The 18,713-nt window shown below is 60.1% G+C and overlaps 1 protein-coding gene across 18 annotated transcripts; it reads left to right on the forward strand.

Moving 5' to 3' along the window:
* The first annotated feature begins 318 nt into the window (after positions 1-318).
* SLC22A11 (solute carrier family 22 member 11) lies at positions 319-18,041 on the forward strand. 18 transcript variants are annotated; one of them, XR_006586687.1, is made up of 11 exons: positions 319-1,064; positions 2,334-2,437; positions 6,831-6,985; positions 7,086-7,254; positions 8,232-8,355; positions 9,299-9,414; positions 12,607-12,745; positions 13,675-13,838; positions 14,836-15,042; positions 15,583-15,943; positions 16,036-18,041. XR_006586687.1 is itself a non-coding variant. In XM_019812636.2 (10 exons), the coding sequence occupies exons 1-10, from the start codon at positions 663-665 to the stop codon at positions 16,385-16,387; spliced, it is 1,695 nt and encodes a 564-aa protein (XP_019668195.1). In that variant the 5' UTR covers positions 322-662; the 3' UTR covers positions 16,388-18,041. The 18 variants fall into 18 exon arrangements, 11 of the variants coding, with proteins under 11 accessions (XP_019668200.1, XP_019668198.1, XP_019668201.1 ...); XR_006586688.1 differs by having other exon boundaries at positions 320-1,064; positions 9,299-9,409; positions 13,700-13,838; XR_002145974.2 differs by having other exon boundaries at positions 321-1,064; positions 12,531-12,745; positions 13,700-13,838.
* Positions 18,042-18,713: the final 672 nt, after the last annotated feature.

An 18,713-nucleotide genomic window follows, 5' to 3' on the forward strand; every position in this document is an offset into this window, starting at 1 on the left:
GAGCCCAGGGAGAGAGGGCCCTGCCCAGTCCCCACCTCCGTGCTTTAGCCAAAGCGGCCTGAAATTGTCCCAGCACGGCTGAAAGTCAGGCCAGCGGTTCCCTGATTTCAAGGGCCACATGTAGAGGAATCTGGAAGTTCGGATTTAGGCAGAAGCCTTTCTCGGTAGCTAGACCTGACTTTCTGGCCCAGGAGCCCACGCTGAGATTAAACTTTAACCGCGGCAACAGCCCAGTTGGTATTTCCTCCACAACTGTAATTCAGTAACATCACCCCATGGCCTCATTTTTTTCCTTTTTTTTTTTTTTTCTTTTTTAAATATTTGCTTCATCCTTTTACTCTTGGTGCTGGAGCCGGAGAAACGACGTGCCTCGATGCCCCAGGCAGCCTGGGTACCGCGAGCTCTGTCCTTGGTGCCCAGACTGGTGGGCAGTCATTCCTGGAAACAGAGTCAGGAGGACTTTCTCCAAAGCATCCGGGGCATCTCAGGACCGACTTGGCCGGGTTGCCAGACTGCTGTCCCTGTCCCCCTGCAGGCCGGCCAGGGCAGAAGACGCGATGACCCAGGGTTCCCACACTTGCTAGCGGTTCCGGACGGCAGCAGATCACTCCTTGGCTCCCTGGCCCCTTCCGTACCCGCCGTGGCCGCCCGCAGCTCCGTCCATGGCGTTCGCCGAGCTCCTGGACCGAACGGGGGGCGTGGGCCTCTTCCAGGCCCTGCAGGTTTTCACTCTCTTCCTTCCCTCCGTCTTGCTGCCCTCCCACATGCTCATTGAGAACTTCTCGGCCGCCGTGCCCAGCCACCGCTGCTGGGTGCCCCTCCTGGACAACAGCACCGCCCAGGCCGGTGTCCCCGGGGCCCTGGGCCCCGAGGACCTCCTGACCGTCTCCATCCCCCCGGGCCCCAACCACGAGCCCCACCGGTGTCGCCGCTTCCGCCAACCCCAGTGGCAGCTCCTGGACCCCAACGGCACGGCCACCAACTGGAGCGAGGCCGCCACGGAGCCGTGCGTGGACGGCTGGGTCTACGACCGCAGCACCTTCACCTCCACCTTCGTGTCAGAGGTATGGGCTTCCCGCCGACGACCTGGCCTCCCCAGGGGCCAGCGATGGCCACCCCCCCATGCCTGGAAGGATCGTTCGGCTTCCATCAGCACTGTTAAATTAGATGCTACTCCCTCAACACATTTTGACTCACTGCCTACGACGGGGAAGTGAGGGGAGTCAGACCTCCCTGACCCCTGATCTGGATAAACAGGGAGGCTTGGAGGAGCTTACGTTCCGCGGGCAGATTCAGAATCGGTCATTGTTTATTTATTTACTTTATGTATTTATTTGTTTATTTTTAAGTTTGTTTATTTGTTTGAGAGAGACAGATGCAGAGTGAGTCGGGGAGGGGCAGAGGGAGAGGGAGAGAGAAAATCCCAAGCGGCCCAGAGCCCGATGTGGGGCTGGAACTCATGAACCGTGAGACGGTGACCTGAGCCGAAACCAAGAGTTGGACAGTTAACCAACTGAGCCACCCAGGCGCCCCAGACGGGTCAATATTTAACCTGGTGCTGACAGAAGATCAAACTCCTTTAAGCGGCAGGCATCATTCCGTGTGCTTTCCCTTCGTGTCACTCCGATCTCCCGGGGGGTCTCTTACTGTCGTCTGCATCTAACAAATACATCCAAACAGAAGCACAGTGAGGTTAAGTAACTGGCCCAGGACACACAGCTCAAGTGCACTGGAACCTGACTCAAGCCAGGCGGGCAGGAGCTAGAAGCCGGGTCTTCGGCATGTCCTGTCCTGCCTCTGCAAAGGAGAAGAGCAGCTCGGAGGGAGAGGCCGGTGGGGGAGGCCTCTCCGGAGACGAGGCCCGGATTAGGCGACGAGGAACCAAGTGACTGGAAGGTGGGGGCGAGAGCCCAGTTGGGACAGAGGTCTGAGTAGGAGCAGGTCTGGGGTGTCGCAGGAGCGGGACGGGCCCCGGCATGTCTGGCCAGAAAGGGTCAGGGGCTGGGCCACCGTGTGGGGAAGGTCAGTGAGGAGCAAAGGAAAGTCACTGGAGGCTTTGGGGCAGGGAAATGAGGGGACCCGTTTGCGTTTTCTAGAGGTGCCTTCGCCCTAGGGGGCAAGGGGCTCAGCTAGCTGGAAGTACAGAGCCAAGGCCCCTGCCGGTACACCCCTGCTACCTCTTGTCACCTGGCCCTAGGAATCTGGGGCCCCCCAAAACCCAGGCTGACCAGGTGCTCCAGCCTGGGAGCTCCCGACCCGGACCTCCCTCTGCCACCCAGGCCCTGCTATTCCACGTGCCCTGAGCCCAGCTGCTGTCCCTCTTTCTCTTCCAGTGGGACCTAGTGTGTGACCACAAGGACCTGAAGCCCATCGGCCAATCCCTCTACATGACCGGGCTGCTGATAGGGTCCTTCTCCTGGGGCCTCCTCTCCAACCGGTGAGTATCATCTGTCCTCCTGGCTCCTCCTCAACAGAATGAGCACTGTGGGGACAGATGTACAAAAATGGCCCATGAATGTCCACATTCCTGGAGAGACGGGGCTCTCTTGGTCTGACCGGGGGTCTAGATGTGAGTTCCAGGTCCCCAAGGGGCAGCGACAGCCAAGGGGCAGTGACGGCCAAGGACCCAGGTCCCCAAGGGGCAGTGACGTCCAAGAACCCAGGTCCCCAAGGGGCAGCGACAGCCAAGGGGCAGCGACGGCCAAGGACCCAGGTCCCGAAGGGACAGCGACAGCCAAGGGGCAGCGACGGCCAACGACCCAGGTCCCCAAGGGGCAGCGACAGCCAAGGGGCAGCGATGGCCAAGGACCCAGGTCCCCAAGGGGCAGCAACGGCCAAGGACCCACGTCCCCAGAGGACAGTGACAGCCAAGGGGCAGTGACGGCCAAGGACCCAGGTCCCCAGGGGGCAGTGACAGCCAAGGGGCAGTGACGGCCAAGGACCCAGGTCCCCAGGGGGCAGTGACAGCCAAGGGGCAGCAACGGCCAAGGACCCAGGTCCCCAAGGGGCAGCAACGGCCAAGGACCCACGTCCCCAGAGGACAGTGACAGCCAAGGGGCAGTGACGGCCAAGGACCCAGGTCCCCAAGGGGCAGCAACAGCCAAGGGGCAGTGACGGCCAAGGACCCAGGTCCCCAAGGGGCAGCAACAGCCAAGGGGCAGCGACGGCCAAAGACCCAAGTCCCCAAGGGGCAGTGATGGCCAAGAACCCAGGTCCCCAAGGGGCAGTGATGGCCAAGAACCCAGGTCCCCAAGGGGCAGTGATGGCCAAGAACCCAGGTCCCCAAGGGGCAGCAACAGCCAAGGGGCAGTGACGGCCAAGGACCCAGGTCCCCAAGGGGCAGCAACAGCCAAGGGGCAGCGACGGCCAAAGACCCAAGTCCCCAAGGGGCAGTGATGGCCAAGAACCCAGGTCCCCAAGGGGCAGTGATGGCCAAGAACCCAGGTCCCCAAGGGGCGGTGACGTCCAAGAACCCAGGTCCCCAAGGGGCAGCAACAGCCAAGGGGCAGTGACGGCCAAGGACCCAGGTCCCCAAGGGGCAGCGACAGCCAAGGGGCAGTGATGATCAAGCACCCACGTCCCCAAGGGGCAGTGACGTCCAAGAACCCAAGTCCCCAAGGGGCAGCGACAGCCAAGGGGCAGCGACGGCCAAGGAGCCAGGTCCCCAGGGGGCAGTGACGGCCAAGAACCCAGGTCCCCAAGGGGCAGCGACAGCCAAGGGGCAGCGACGGCCAAAGACCCAGGTCCCCAAGGGGCAGTGACGGCCAAGAACCCAGGTCCCCAAGGGGCAGTGATGGCCAAGAACCCAGGTCCCCAAGGGCAGTGACAGCCAAGGGGCAGTGACGGCCAAGGACTCAGGTCCCCAAGGGGCAGCGACAGCCAAGGGGCAGCGATGGCCAAAGACCCAGGTCCCCAAGGGGCAGTGACGGCCAAGAACCCAGGTCCCCAAGGGGCAGTGACGTCCAAGAACCCAGGTCCCCAAGGGGCAGCGACAGCCAAGGGGCAGTGACAGCCAAGAGGCAGTGACAGCCAAGGACCCAGGTCCCCAGGGGGCAGCGACGGCCAAGGACCCCACGCCGGATGAAGCTGTGCTCTGAGAGATTCCCTTGGACACCACGCTCTCTCCTTTGGCAATTACGCCAAACTTCTTGAGCACCTACTGTGTGACGGGTGCTGTGCAGTCCCTGCCCTCAGGGAGCCCAGAAGCTTCTCAGGAGAAACAAACCCCTTGTGACTCCGAGTACGTGGCATGCCGTGAAATAGAACCCCGCCTCCCCCTCCTCCTGCCATTCCTCCCCCGTCCCCCCATCACCCTCCTTCTGAGATGGCGCCCCAGCACCTAGCCCCGCACCTTCTCTTGTCTAGCCACACCCCCCCGCTACTTGAGACGCTGCTCCGGGGTCTGCGGTGTCTACATTGCCCCCACTCAGCTTGTAAACCCCACTGCCTGCTCCGAGTTTCCATGAGGCAGAGGCTCACATTTGCCACGGCCAGAGCTGAGCTGCTGACCGCCCCCCACCCCGCCCCTGCGCACCAGACTCCACCCTGGAAAAGAGCCCCCAGCCGGGGGCCCACACCCAACCTTAGAAGCCACCCTGTTCTCCTTTCCTCAGGCCCGGCCACACACTCCCCCCAGCCCCTGCCTCTCCTCCTTGAAAGTCCCCTTGCCCCGCCCACCCGCCTCTCTTGCCCCAGGCAGGTCCCGGCCTCCTCCAGGGTCTCTGGCCGCCACTCAAGAGTGTCTTTGCAAAACCCTGTATGTGGATCTGGTTGATCCCAGCCTGAAGTCCCCCAGGGCCACTGCACCCAAGATGGCTCCTAACCGCCCCCTTCCCCACCCACCCCTGCTTGGCACTTGGCTTCTCCCCACCCCCGACAGCCGTGCCAGCCCCTCCGGAGCCCCCGCGGCACCCTGGCTGCAGAGCTCTGAGGTGGCCGTGCCTCGCCCAGAAGACTCTCCCCACAGTTGCTTCTCCGTGCCCAGCATGCCGGCTTTGACTCCAGCCTGCCTCCCCAGAGAGGCCTCCCGGCTCTCCCGCCTCAGGCCCCGTGGGCCCCACGGCTGCACCTTCCTTTCTCAAACACCACACCCACTCGGCCAGCATTTGCTTGCCCGTTTGTCGTGCGCGTCCCCACAACAGGTGGCTCCGAGAAGACAGGGGCTTTCTTGCTGTGTCCCCAGCATCCAGCGTGCGCTCAGTCATTATTTTGTGAATGAACGAACGACTCACTCCCCTGACCATGCAGGCTACGGGGTCTGACCCCTGGGTTCCAATCCCCACCTGTCCTTCCCGAGCTTCCTAGAAGGCAGATTGGTGGCTCCTCCGTGCCTCAGTTTCCTCCTGTGCGTGGGGACCCGGCCCTATGCATGGGGTTGTTGTGATAATAAAGTGAGTTACACGCAGAGCTCGGGCCAGGCCCTGGCACGGGGTCAGCGCTCCGTGCTGGGGTTCTGCTACTGTCGTTACCTGTGGGCCTTGTGCTGCGCTGCACGGGAGGGACGTGGTCCAAATGGCACTTCCAGGGGACCCGCTGCCGTGCAGCTATGGCTCAGTCCCCGGGGGCTGTCCACACAGGGAGCCAAATCGCAGTCGGTCTGCAGGTGACCCAGCGAGCCTGGGCCCAGGGCCGGGTGTCGGCATCCAGACCTCGCCCCGGGTCTGGGCCGAACGGGTTGGTTCCTGGGGACCCCGCTCGGATAGGCAGGGCCCAGCTTTGCGCGCATCTCTCCCGCCAGACTGCCACACGCTTTAGCTAAATGCAGGCAGAGGTTTCGGGCTAAGCTGGCCTCGGGGCGGTAGGTGTGGGGCGCTCTGGTCCCCTTGCACAGACTGGCCGGGAGCTGGCCGCCTTGCCCCAGGCCACATGCGCTCAGCCTCCTGGCCGCACCGCCCCCTTGCTCAGTGTCTTGATTTTCAGAACTCCGTGAGGCGGTCCTCCTGCATACCCCCGTTTGACACATGGGGGGGACTGCAGCTCGGAGATGTGGAGTCTTGTGCCCAAGGCCACCCAGGAAGGGCAGAGCTGGACTCGGACGCAGGCTTCTGAGGTCAAAGCCCATTTTTTAAAAGTTTTTATCTAAGTTCCGATGTGTCCACATGCCTCGTTGTGCGTGTAATGTAATTTCAGGTGCACAACGTAGTGATTCAATCGAGGCCTGTTCTCTCTCTTTTTTTTTTAAGTACATTTATTTATTTTGAGAGAGAGAAAGCATGAGTGGGGGAGGGCCAGAGAGAGAGGGAGAGAGAGATGTGGGGCTCAAACTCGCAAACCGCGAGGTCATGACCCGAGCCAGAGTCGGACACTTAATCGACTGAGCCTCCCAGCTGCTCCAGCCAAAGCGCGTCCTTGACCATGAGGTTATGCTGCCCCCTGAGAGCAAGGCGTTTGCCTTTTTTTTTTTTTTTTAATGTGTATTTATTTTTGAGAGAGGAGAGAGGGAGAGTGTATGAGCAGGGGAGGGACGGGCCGGAGGCGGGGTGGGGGGGAGGGGTGCAGAGAATCCCAAGCAGGCTCCGCGCTGACAGTGCAGGGTGGGGGCTCAATCTCACGCTTCGTGAGATCATGACTTGGGCTGAAATCAACACTCCGGACGTTTAACCAACTAAGCCGCCCAGGAGCCCCAAGGCATCTGCCATTTTTGTAATAAGCACCCCGCCCTCCCCCCCCCCCACCACCAGCATGCCCCTGGGAGATCCGGGAAGGAGACAGAGATGCCCCAGCAGGTGCCCCGGCCTTCTTGAACCCTCTGTTACCTTGAGGCACTGGCCCCTATGCCCGAACCCCCAGGGGCCCCCTCCAGGCCCCCACTGTGCTTGTCTCCCGACCAGGTTTGGGCGGAAGTGGATACTGAACTTGTGTTGTCTACAAGTGGCTTTGGCCAACATCGGCGTGATCTTCGTTTCCCATTTCTTCATCTACTGTGGCCTCCGGTTTCTGAGCGCCTTTGCAATATCCGGCATCATCATGACCTCGGGGATGCTTCGTGAGTCCCCGCCTTGGCCTGCTCCCACCGGGGTGGGGTGGGGTGGGGGTGCGGTGGGGAGGGGAGGCCCTTACCTGCGGATGCCTGCGTCACCTTTCAGTGGTGGAGTGGACCACGACCCGCAGGAGGGCTATCACCATGACAATCCTGGGATGCTTCTATAGCCTGGGCCAGATGGCCCTGGGGGCCCTGGCCTTCACCCTGCGGGACTGGCGCACCCTCCAGGTGGCCGTGTCGACGCCCTTCTTTGCCATCTTCCTGATATGCTGGTCAGTACGGTGTGGGGCCTTTTCCCTTGGGGAGAATATCACTAACCAGGAGGGAGACTTGGAGTTCCAGGGTGCCCCTCGCCCCCGCCACCCTGGCTGGCCCTGGACCCCAAGATGCCGAGAGCCACGAAGGGCAGCCATGCGTGCAGAGCTCTTGCTGAGGGAGACTTCTTGGGGGTTCGGAGTTCAGGGTGGGCGTTTTAGCCAGAGGTCTGAGGCTCCCGTCCGGACTGCTGGCCCCCGGCCCCTCCCCGTCCTTGGCACCCACCGGCCCCGCCCCCTGCAGCCTTCACATCGCTTGAGGGGCCCGTGGGCTCCGAGTCAGCGAGGACTGACAGCGGATACGAAAAGAGATCACCCTCGCTATTATTTTGGGTGTTGCGAAACTCCCTGGGGTCTGGAAACAGTTGTTTGGGTGAGGGCTGAGGGAAGAGACACAGGGAGGCAGATACAAGTTCATGGCGCCTGGAGTTCTCTCGCCTCTGCGAACCAGAGTTGGGTAGACCTGGGCCCAGGGGAGTCTACCGTGGGGTAGGGAGAGTCAGAAGGACTCATTCATTCATTCTCAAGTATTTGCTGCCCCCGTGCCAGACGTGGTTTCAGGTTTGATCTGACACGTCAGCAAATCAAACAGACCAAACGCCACTGACCACACGGAGTTTTGATGATACAATTACCACCATTTTCAGAGGAGGGACTGACGCCCAGAGAGGTTCAGTGACTCACCCGAGGCCGTGCGGCCCAGCGAGTAGCAGAGGCAGGATCTGAACCCAGGCAGGCTGGCTCTTTTCACCACAATGCCACACTGCCTTCCGGAAATTCTTAGCTTCCCTGCAAACGGGGACGAGGCCCTCCGGGCTGGGAAAAGTCCAGTCTTTTTCATCCAGGAGCCGCTCCTCCCTGCCACCTGCCCTGAGGCTGGGAAGAAGCAGAAGGAAGAAGGCGGAGGCCCCGACAAGCATCTGTGTCCTTAACAGGTGGCTTCCAGAGTCTGCCCGATGGCTCATTATCATGGGCAAACCAGAGCAAGGGCTGCAGGAGCTCCACAAGGTGGCCAAGATAAATGGCCACAAGGAAGCCACAAAGTCACTAACCATAGAGGTGAGATGCTACTGTTGGTGACCCCAGAGTGTGGGACATGACCGGGAGAGGACGGCCACCGATGTCTTTGGACCAACTTCAAACTAGCCACGCCACCGCCACCTCCATCGACACCACGGGTTCCCGCAGCCACAGCTCCACGAGACGCCACCATCCACCTCGCCACGATGACTGTCACCTTGCCCATCTCTGTCACCACCGCATCATTCCCACTGTCACCACCCGCTCTGCCACCACCATCACCAACACCACCGCCAATGACAGCAATATGAGGGGCGACCCACCCACCCCCGCTTGTCCGCCTCTTTAATCCACATACGTGACATAGTCACTCACTGCGCAGGGCTTCTCAGGGTGTTTGGGGACAGCTCAGGGTGTTTGGGGACAGCTGGCCGTGCTTATCTGAAGGCAATTGTTTCAAGGAAGCAGGTGTGGGAGGAGTGCTGCCAGAAACCAGAAAACACAGCCTAGGGCCGTGGGGAGGGGCGTGGGAGGATCAGGGAAGGCTTCCAGGAGGAGGTGACTGACCAGGGCTGAGCTGAGCACAGGCCAGGCAGGGCCCAGAAGGTCAGGAAGGGTCTGGATGGGCAGTTGGGTGCGGTCGGGAGCCAGTGCGGCCCGAGTAGGGGTGCCCTGACACCAGCCACGAGGAACAAGGGGGGTGGGTGGGGCTTTGTATGGCCACAGCTCAGAGGGCCAGAGCTGGGACACAAGACTGGCTCCTTGGCTCAGAGTAAGATGGGCCAAGTCTTCAGATGGGAGCTCGGCCAGGGGGCCAGAGAGAGAGACCTTTCTGCCTCCATCGCAGCCCCCACCCCGAGGCTCTCCAGAAGCCAAGGCCAGGCCCCTCCCATCACTCTGTTGTGGTCGAGGTCGCAGTGCCCTGGCGTGGGGGCGGGGCCGACGCCCGGCCCTCACGGTATCTGGTGCTCCCTGTGCGTAGGTGCTGATGTCCAGCATGGAGGAAGAGATGACCTCTGCGAAGGGCCACAGCTCGGTGCTGGAACTGTTTCTCGTGCCCACGCTCCGCTGGCGGACCTGCGTCATGTGCCTGGTGTGGTATGCCCTCCCTCGCAGACACAGGGCTGGGGGGGGGTGGGAGGGGGTGGTGCCCGTGGAGGCCGGGGGTGGGGGGTGGGGGTGGGGTAGGGCCCCCGGTGACACAGTTCACCCAAGGCAGAACAGAAGAGATAGAAGTTTCTTGAAGACATGGCAAGGTAGCAGTGGGCAGGACGGCAAAGGGGAGACTGTCCGCCAAGGAGGCGGGGGGGGGGGGGGGGGTGTCGTTGGCGGGGGGGGGGAGGAGTGGGGAGAGGAAGGGGAGGAAGTAGGGGAACATACAGAATTTTCCTTCTTCGCTACCTGTGCCTGGTAGTAAGTAGCTGATTGGTCAGCTGGGGTTGATGGATATTTGGAGGTGGGTCGTCTAATGGGCCTGTTTACCTTCAACCTGGCCGTGCGGTCGGTCGGCCGGCCGTGGGTCCTTCTACCTTACTCGGGTTTCCTTTGCTCCAGTTTGTTGCCTAAAAGGGCCTCTGCAGTGTCCAGGGAGAAACGGCTCCCCCAGACCTCAGGAGGCCGGGTTCTGGCCGGGACAGGCAGCTCCCCCAGAGCGCAGGCCCTGGGGAGAGGATATGGGAGCTCAAGCCAGCTATAGGGCAGGACCAGGGGAGGACTAAGCCTAGGCTAGAGGCAGAGCCCGTGTCCCCCGAGCTGCAGGACCAGCGATGGCTGGGGGGGGGGGGGGGGGCACGCTCCTCAAGGGCTGACCAGCGGCTGGCCACCCACTTACTTCAAGTTCATTTATACCCCCACTTTACAGATGAAAAAACAGGGCCCAGAGAGGGCAGGGAACTTGCCCAAGAGGCCAGAGCAGACATCTGAACCTTGGCTGAGCTACCCCCTTGCCCCCTGTCGCCCGCCAGGCCCCACACTGAGCACGGACTCCCCAGCAGGCCCTGTCTTGGTGCCCAAGGGCACCTGGGACCAGGAGAAGGCCCCTGAATAAGACAAATTCAGTTCAAGGGACTTGCAGAGAGCATACTAAGAAGTGAGGGTCAGGTTTGATGGAGACTTGATCTTGAAACAAAACTAAAGATCGGGGGGGCGCCCGGGTGGCTCAGTCGGTTGAGCATCCGACTTCAGTTCAGGTCACGATCTCGCGGTTCACGAGTTCAAGCCCCGCATCAGGCTCTGTGCTAACAGCTCGGAGCCTGGAGCCTGCTTCGGATTCTGTGTCTCCCTCTCTCTCTGCCCCTCCCCTGTTCACGCTCTGTCTCTGTCTCTCTCAAAGATAAACATTCAAAAAAACTAAACATTAAGAAAACCCCTAAAGATTAGGAAAACATTTATTTTATGCTCTATTTAACCACATATGGGTTCTCATGGCAAATAGTTGCTACATCTTAGAACAGAGATTGAATTTTTTTTTTTCCTGGCTTAAGTTTTTTTTTTTTTTTCTGACAAATTAGAAGGAGGGCCGGGTGGTGGGGTGGTGCCCGGAAGGTCCAGGGCCATTCTTTTTTTTTTTTTTTTTTTAACGTTTATTTATTTTTGAGAAAGAGCGAGAGACACAGAGTGTGAGTAGGGGAGGGTCAGAAAGAGAGGGAGACACAGAATCCGAAGCAGGCTCTGGGCTCTGAGACGTCAGCACAGAGCCTGACGCGGGGCTCGAACTCAAAAGCTGTGAGATCGTGACCTGAGCTGAAGTCGGCCGCTTAACCGACTGAGCCACCCAGGTGCCCCGAGGGCCATTCTTCCGAAACCTTCAAGGCTTCCTCAGTTCTCCCAGCGGCGGGCTTGGCTTGCTTTGTTATTCAAATCACGGGCTGGGAAGCCTCGATCCCGGTGGGTTTCGACTTCCCCTGTCCCCTGTCACCTACCGGCTCTAGATCCGCAGTGTCCGCTGCTTTGAGCCAGAGCTGAGCCCCTCCCCCACGAAGCCGTTCCTAGGGGACCACAGCTTCTGTCTGCAGCTGGGGGCTCGGGGCGCAGTGCTGGGAGGAGTGTCCCTGAGTCCCCGAGGCAGTGATGGGGACAGATTTGCAAAGTGATGGGGAACAATTTCATATTGTGGCCACCTGTGGATCCAAACTCAACATCCAAACTTCAGAAACCCAGCTACTGTAAGTTCAGCTACTGAGGAACCTGTGCAGGGGGGTCCCTCCCGTGTCCACCCCCACCCGGAAGGCCTGGGATGGACGTCAGTGAGCAGGAAGCTCTTGGGAGAGAGGGCTCTTGGGGTCCCTTCCTGTGGACTGCTAAGGGGAGGGGAAGGAGCAGAGAAGGGGAGAAGGGAGGGGAGGAGGAAGGGGAGGGGAGGGGGGAGGGGTGAGGGGAGGAGAGGAATGGGAGGAAAGGGAAGGGGAGGGGGAAAAAGGGGAGGAGGTAGGAGGAGAGTGAAAGGGAGAAGAAGAGGGGAGGTGGGGAGGGGAGGGGAGGGGAGGGCAGGGAGGGGGTGGGAGAGAGGTGGAGGTAGGAATGGGAAAGGAGGCGGGGTGGGGGAGGGGACGGGAGGGGGGGAAGAAAGCGAATGGGGCAAGGATGCGGTCACTGTGGGACAGTCTCAGAAAGGCCCGGGCAAACCCACGGAGGACTCAGGAGCTGGGGTGGCCCCTCTGGCCTGTGTCCTGGGGTGCTCTCCGCACCTGAGGGACAGCACCCCCAGAGGCTGGGAAAATACGACCTTTCACCCTGAGAGAGGGACAACCCAGCCCATCTCTCTCCACTATTTCTCCCACCTTTCAGAGCTAAAGAAACCGGCGTCCGGAAAAGGGCCAGAAAGGGCCAGGTCGTGATTCTAGGCCGTGCGGGGGAAACAAAGCCAGAGGGGGCTAGCGCCAGAACTGAGGCTCGACCCCCCAGAGCCCAGTCAGCCCCGGGGGGAGGGAGGGCCGAGGCCGGGGAGCCTGCGCGAAGTGAGGCCCAGCCCACTGCGGCCAAGACCTAAGGTGAAATGGAGGGGGCCTGCCCTTTCTCTCCCTCCTGGGACAGGCTGGCTCTAGAGAGACTCGCCCTGCGCCTGACAGACAGGCTTTTGGGGCTCTGGTAGTGACCCGCCCCGCTCCCCTCCGGGCTGGCTGTGCCCTCTGGGGACGGCCCGGGTGTGAGGTGACACTGTCCGGGTGCCCTTTCCTCTGCGGGGCAAGGACCCGACTTCAGCCTTTTTCTTGCAGCTTCTCACAAGTGACATCCTACTACGGGCTGGTCCTTGACCTGCAAAACCTGGGGAATGACATCTTCCTCCTCCAGGTTCTCTTTGGAGCCGTGGACCTACTGGCCCGGTCCATCACCGCCTTCTTGCTCAGTTTCTTGGGCCGCCGCACAACCTTGGCCAGCTTCCAGGCTATGGCTGGCCTCTCCATACTGGCCAACAAACTGGTCCCACAAGGTGAGGCCGAGGCAGCTTGGAGGAGGGGCGGCCCGAGTGGGCTGAGTGGCCGACAGCTTGGGCCACTGGCTTCCCTGGCCGTGCCCACTGTGCTCACCCCCTGGGTCCTTCCCCTCCCCGGGCCCGAGAACATGGCGCCCCCATCCAACTCCCCCCCCACCATCGGCCCCCCACCCATTCCCCCCGAGGCAACTGAGGTTCGGAGACACGAAGCCAGGAGCCGGAGGTCACTCAGCTAGCAAGTGACAGGGCCGGGTGCGGGCCAGACTTCAGACCAGAGGCTGGGGCTGAGGTGGGAGGAGGGGGAGGCCGTGAGAAGCTTTAGGTGGCTGGAAGGGAGGCAGGAACCCCACGTCTGGTGCACCCTGGGGTTTTTCTTCTCACCTTGTTAAAGAAGCCAGAGGCATTTGTGTGCAGAGTGTTGGAGGGCCCTTGACTTTTCTTTTTTTTCTTTTTTTTCTTTTTTTTCTTGCTGAATGAGGCTCTAATGCCCTGAAAAAGCCTCTCAAGTCTCCTCTTACGCCTCCAGGCAGGGAGGCTGGTGGAGGGGCAGGGACAGGCAGTGGCAGCAAAGCCAGGAGGGAGGCAGAGGGGCGGCCAGCGTCCAGGAGGGGCTGAGTTGGCAGAAAACTTGCAAAAGGCCAGTGCGTGAAGGGTTATGCGACTCTGCGTTACAAACGTGGGCGGGAAAGCTGAGGCCCAGCCCACGGGGCCGAGAGTGGCGCGGGGCCTCGGCTTCCCGGCTAGGGCTCCCGTGAAAGCCAGGGTACCCACAGGGGGTGCTGAGAGCCCTCCCGAGCCACCCCAGGTTGGCCCACCCCAGGCCTGGCTGGGCTCAGGCCCCGCCCCCACCCCCAGCCCACACCCCCCATGGGCACCTGGGCGCAGTCAAGGAAGCCTTGCGGGAGAACCCAGCCCTTCCTCTCCAGGCTGACCGGGCACCCCCTCGGGCAGACCCCACTGCCACCCTCTTCCTCTGCCCAGATTGGCAGACCCTGCGCACGGTCTTTGCTGTGCTGGGAAAGGGATGTTTTGGCATCATCTTTTCCTGCATCTCCATCTACAAGCCTGAACTCTACCCGACTGCGCTGCGGTAGGCTGGGCCGCGGGCTGTGTCCTGGAGGCCGGGGAGGGGGCCGGGCCCCGGGTGTGCCAGAAGGGGACGTCCCTGGGAGGCCAGCGGGGAGGGCAAAGAGGGGGCTGGGCATCCGGGAACACACAGCAGAGGGTGAGGAGGCCCCTGGCCCCAGCTTCCTTCCTTCCCCCAAAGGCTCATCCTCAGCCGGGGCTCCCAGAACAGCATTCCCCCAGAGTCTCCACCGGGAAGGCCGTGGTGTCATGGGACCCTCAGTGATCAGAAACTGCTTTGAACCCCAGAAACTGCTGTTCGGGTGAAATCTTACAAGAACCCTCAGCGAGACCAGGAGCTGCCCTAGTGACGTGCCCTCCGTCCCCCCACTTGCTTCCCACTGTCCCCTCCCTGCCCCAAGAGAGCCCTGAGTCACCTTGCAACAACCCAAGGGCACCACGGGCCACAGATGGAAAACCAGTGGTGTAGAGTTAAACTGTGCCCACATCGGGCGGTTGGGTAAACTGAGGCTCAAGGACCTACTCGCGGAAGGGTGAGATTGGACCCAGCGCCCTAGAGCCCTAGCCCAGGGCTCTTTCCCTCATCGTGGTGCTCACGCACCCTCACCCCCTCACGTCCCCCCTTCCACTCGTGGTGTGGACCCTCGTGTGTTGATTTTGTTGATGCTACATAGAAAGCCTGAGCTGAGAGCTCAGGGGCCTAGCAGGAGGCCTGAGGCAAGCCCCCCCACTTACCGAAGACCAGGAGAAATGGGGTGGGCCCTGGAGCCTCCATGAAAGACCCTGGTTCTCAGGAAGCAGAGACCCCGCTCTGGATGGGAACATCCATGTGGGTTCCACGGAGAGGGTGGTGCAGGGAGAGACCTTGTGGTTGTGCGCCTCCCTTATCCCAGCTTTCCCTCCCCTGGCCCAGCCAGATGCTACCACCCACCCCACCCCATAAAGCCCCCTTCTCGAAAGTGGCGGCGGCCACAAGGGTCTGGGCCCCTCTCCACCCACAGGATGACAGCAGATGGCTTCCTGCAGTCGGTAGGTCGTCTGGGGTCTGTGATAGACCCCCTGATCAGGATGACTCAGCAGAGCCTGCCCCTGCTGGTCCCCGTGGTCTACAGCGCTCTCCCCATCACCTCTTGCCTCGTTCTCCTGATCTTCCTCCCGGAGACCCAGGGATTTCCACTTCCCGACACCATCCAGGACCTGGAGAACCAGTGAGTGACCGCCCCCCTCTCCCCCCGCCCCGGCCGGGCTGCCCGGATGTCGCGGGGCAGGGCTGCAGATGTGGGGACAGGCTCCCCTCGGCCCCGGGACGGGACAGCCCAAGGGGGCAGGGAGACGTGCCGGACAAGGAGGGCAGGAGATGCGCTGTGGGCTCGTCAGCGAGAGGGCACCTGCGTGCTGCGTGCTGACCGCGTGCCCGGTGCCTCGGGCACGCGACCCGGGCGCCTCAAGGCTTGCGTCTGAAACCACGTAACCACTACGACCACCACGCTGCCAGGAAGAGACGATTTCCAACCCTGCTTACCGGAGGCTCGGAGAGACGCGGGGGCTGATTCAGGGTCTCACAGGTAGAAAGCGATCGTCCCCGTCCCTTCGGCAGGAAAACGGAATGATCATGAGCCTGACCCGCAGCCAGGCCGCCTGGGACTGAATCCCTACCCCCCAGGCGCCCACTCACCTCTCTTACCAAACTCGCTCACGAGGACGAGGACGGAGGCGGCCCTGACCGCGCTCCTTAAATCTTCCGCTAGGAACTCTAGGCCCAGGCAGATGAACAGGCCGTTTCTCTCCGACCCTCTGGGAAGAGATCATGCTATTCTCACGTCGTCCTTGGAGGGAACAGAAGTGAGGAAACGTTCCTCTGGTTTATTTCATGGCCAGAATCACCACTACGCTCTGCTTCCTCATTTGTAAAATGGGCGTCAAGGAAACAACACAAAACCCAGCCAAGCTCCAAGAGAGGTCTTCAAGTTGAAGCGCTTATATTAAAGCGCGGAGAACAGCGCCTGGCCCGCAGCACAGGCCCCCGGGAGTGTGGCTGCTGTGTCCTGGGTGAGGGTGGTCCTGGGGAGCCCACAGGCTGAGCCGGAACCAAGGTCGTGCTAATAATAGGTAATAATAACCGCTGGTGCTTCGGGGTTTTAATATAGCATCTTACTGTTTCAATATAGCATCTCATTTAATCCCAACAACAACCCCACAAGGTACTGTTATGTTCAGTTTCACTGCCGAGCGAAGGAAGACAGAGAGGGGCCGTGTAACTTGCCGAAGGACACTCAGCCAAGAAGCAGGGAAGCCGGGACTTAACTTACTCTTTCACTTTCGGGGGGACCTACTGTGTTTCGGGCACTGTCTTCCGCATGGGGAACACGGCGGAAAAGAAAACCGCGATCTCATAGAGCTTACGTGCTCGTGAGACTTGACCCCCAGCCCTGCCCTCCAAGCCCCCCAGCCATGTCACCACACACCACTCTGTCTTTTGATTATCCTAGGAAATCGGCAGCGGCCACGGGCAACCGGCGAGAGGTGGTCGTTACGGAAAGTACCTCGTTCTAGAAATTCTGCCTGCGTGGAGCCCCTTTGGCCAAAGATCCGCACGGAGGGAACCGCCTCCTCTCCAACTGAGGGTGGAAGAAATTGGAAGAACCTTGAGAGTTAGGCGGGGCCGGGGCTGGGCGTCTGGGCGCTGAGGCCGAAGGCTGCTTTCTCCCCTTACTTCTGTTCTCCCCCCACCTCAGCCCTGCAGAGCCGAGTCCGGCTGGCTGATCGAGTCCACACCACTAACAAGACGGGTCCTTTCTCCTCCCCCTCAGGCTCCCGTCTCCACACCTTCACTCAGAACTCCTGACACTTCACTGACCCGGGCACCACAGTTTTCTCACCTCCAGGCTACCAGAGTGGATCACAGGGCAGAAAGGGAAGGGTCTAGACAAACCTAGGTTCCAATCTCTCCCCCATCCTCTGCAGAGTCCTCATCTGTAAAATGGAAACGATCATGAAACCTTCCTCCACGGGGCAGGGGGTGGTGGGGACAGGGTTAACAGATCTTAGCACGGCTGAGAGTCCAACAAATAGCACCTGCTAACGGGGCTGCCGGGTACCGGTGTTCAGGTTGTGCACTGCCCAAGGCACCAGCTGAGGAGGCATGTGGGGGCTGAAATCCAACCCGGGCTCCGCTGGCGCAGAGAGGAGTTGTTTTCATCCCCTCTTACTTATCCATTGGGGAGGAAGGGCTTCCCACCCATGGTTATGGGGATGGCCTAACATTGGACGGCTCAGGCCAGCAGCGTTCATCGCTCACAGGTGTTCACGGCTCAGGGCGAGTGGCGCCATGCAGCCCGCAGGGCGCGTGGGGCTGCACGCAGGAACAGCGTGAACCACCAGGGGCTGTGGGAGGAAGGCTTTGCGGCACCAAGAAGGCAGAGTGACCCCTGGTTCCCGGGGGAGGATGTGATCGGCTTGTCTGAGGAATCCCACCCATTGACAGGGCACTGATGCTTTTGCTACGGGACCCTATCCGCGGGAGCAGGAGGGGCGGGACTTGGAGTTCGGCCACTCGAGACCCTCCTGGATTCCCTACCTGTCAAGGCAGCACATAACATCAGGCTTTAATCTGAGCCCTTACACCACAAGGGCACCCCTTGGTTGTCTGTCTATCTCAGTGGGTCGCCTTCGCCTAATTCACGTAAAGACCCTCCCTGTGGGGGCAGCAGCCCGTGCCGCTAAAACTGTGGGATCGCTGAGGCCGACCCCCTGGTTTAGAGGTGAGGAAACTAAAGCTCAGAGAGGTGGAGTGACCAGCTCGGAGTCCCACAGCCGATCCCTGGCCCGGCTCCCAGTCCAGGGCTCTTGCCCGCACCCCGGGCTCCTCACCCCCCACCTCCAGCCGTCCAGGCCTGACATCAGCAGCCCTGTCACATCGTTACTCCCACACCCTTCCCTGGAGAGCCAGACCCTCTAGACAACTGCCCACTCCTCGGGCGACCCAGGGAAACCTCAAGCCGTGGATTCCCCACCCCGGGCATCCATCCCCACAGCCCTCTGTCACATCCGACTCCCACCAGGCTAATCAAACACCACTCAAATCATGCTGCCCGTCTGCTTAAAGTCCTCTGGTGTCTCATCATAAAGATCACACTTCCCCGCCCACAGGCTCCTACGGGTCCCTAGCCTTGCTTCGCATGTAATAAATTTTTAAACATTCAAATCATGGGAAGTATGTTCTTGGATCCTCATGGAGATCAATCAGAAATCAGTAACAGAGAGATATCTGGAAAACTCCTTCAAACGTACTTCTAAATAACCCCCGGGCTAAAGAAGAAATCGCCCAGGAAATTAGAAAATATTTTGAATTGAATGAGAATTTTAAAAAGAGGACATATCAAAATTTGCAGGATGAAGCTAGAGAAGTGATTCGAGGGAAATTTGTATCATTAGGGGATTATATTAGAGAGGAAGAAAGTCTCGAATACCTCAGCTTCCACCTTAAATAAAATGTATAAATCTCTGGACATACTGATGGGGGGGGAGGAGGAAAGAAGGAAAAAAAGAAGGAAAGAAAGAAAAGGAAGGAAGGAAGGAAGGAAGGAAGGAAGGAAGGAAGAAGGAGGGAGGAAGGGAGGGAGGGAGGAAGGGAGGAAGAAAAGATACACATTACATATCAAGAGTGAAAAAGCATCATCACCAACCCTACAGACATTAAAATGATAAGGGAATATTACAAGCAACACTTTACCCACACATTTGACAACGCCGATGAAATTAACAAATTTCCTGAAGGATACGAATGAGCAAAGTTTGCTTAAGAAGAAATAGATAACATCATTAGCCCTGAGTCTGTTAAAGAAACTGGAGTTGTGGTTTGAAACCTTTCCAGAGGAAA

Source organism: Felis catus, chromosome D1, assembly GCF_018350175.1.
Source record: "Felis catus isolate Fca126 chromosome D1, F.catus_Fca126_mat1.0, whole genome shotgun sequence".
Lineage (NCBI taxonomy): Eukaryota > Metazoa > Chordata > Mammalia > Carnivora > Felidae > Felis > Felis catus.

What these genes read in the sequence shown, in the direction of transcription:
- SLC22A11 (XM_019812636.2), top strand. Translation starts at nt 663, where the DNA reads ATGGCGTTCGCCGAGCTCCTGGACCGAACGGGGGGCGTGGGCCTCTTC. An exon ending in TGGGGCCTCCTCTCCAACCG is followed by an intron (nt 2,438 to 6,830) that starts GTGAGTATCATC and finishes TCTCCCGACCAG; the next exon opens with GTTTGGGCGGAAGTGGATAC. An exon ending in CAAAGTCACTAACCATAGAG is followed by an intron (nt 8,356 to 9,298) that starts GTGAGATGCTAC and finishes CCCTGTGCGTAG; the next exon opens with GTGCTGATGTCCAGCATGGA.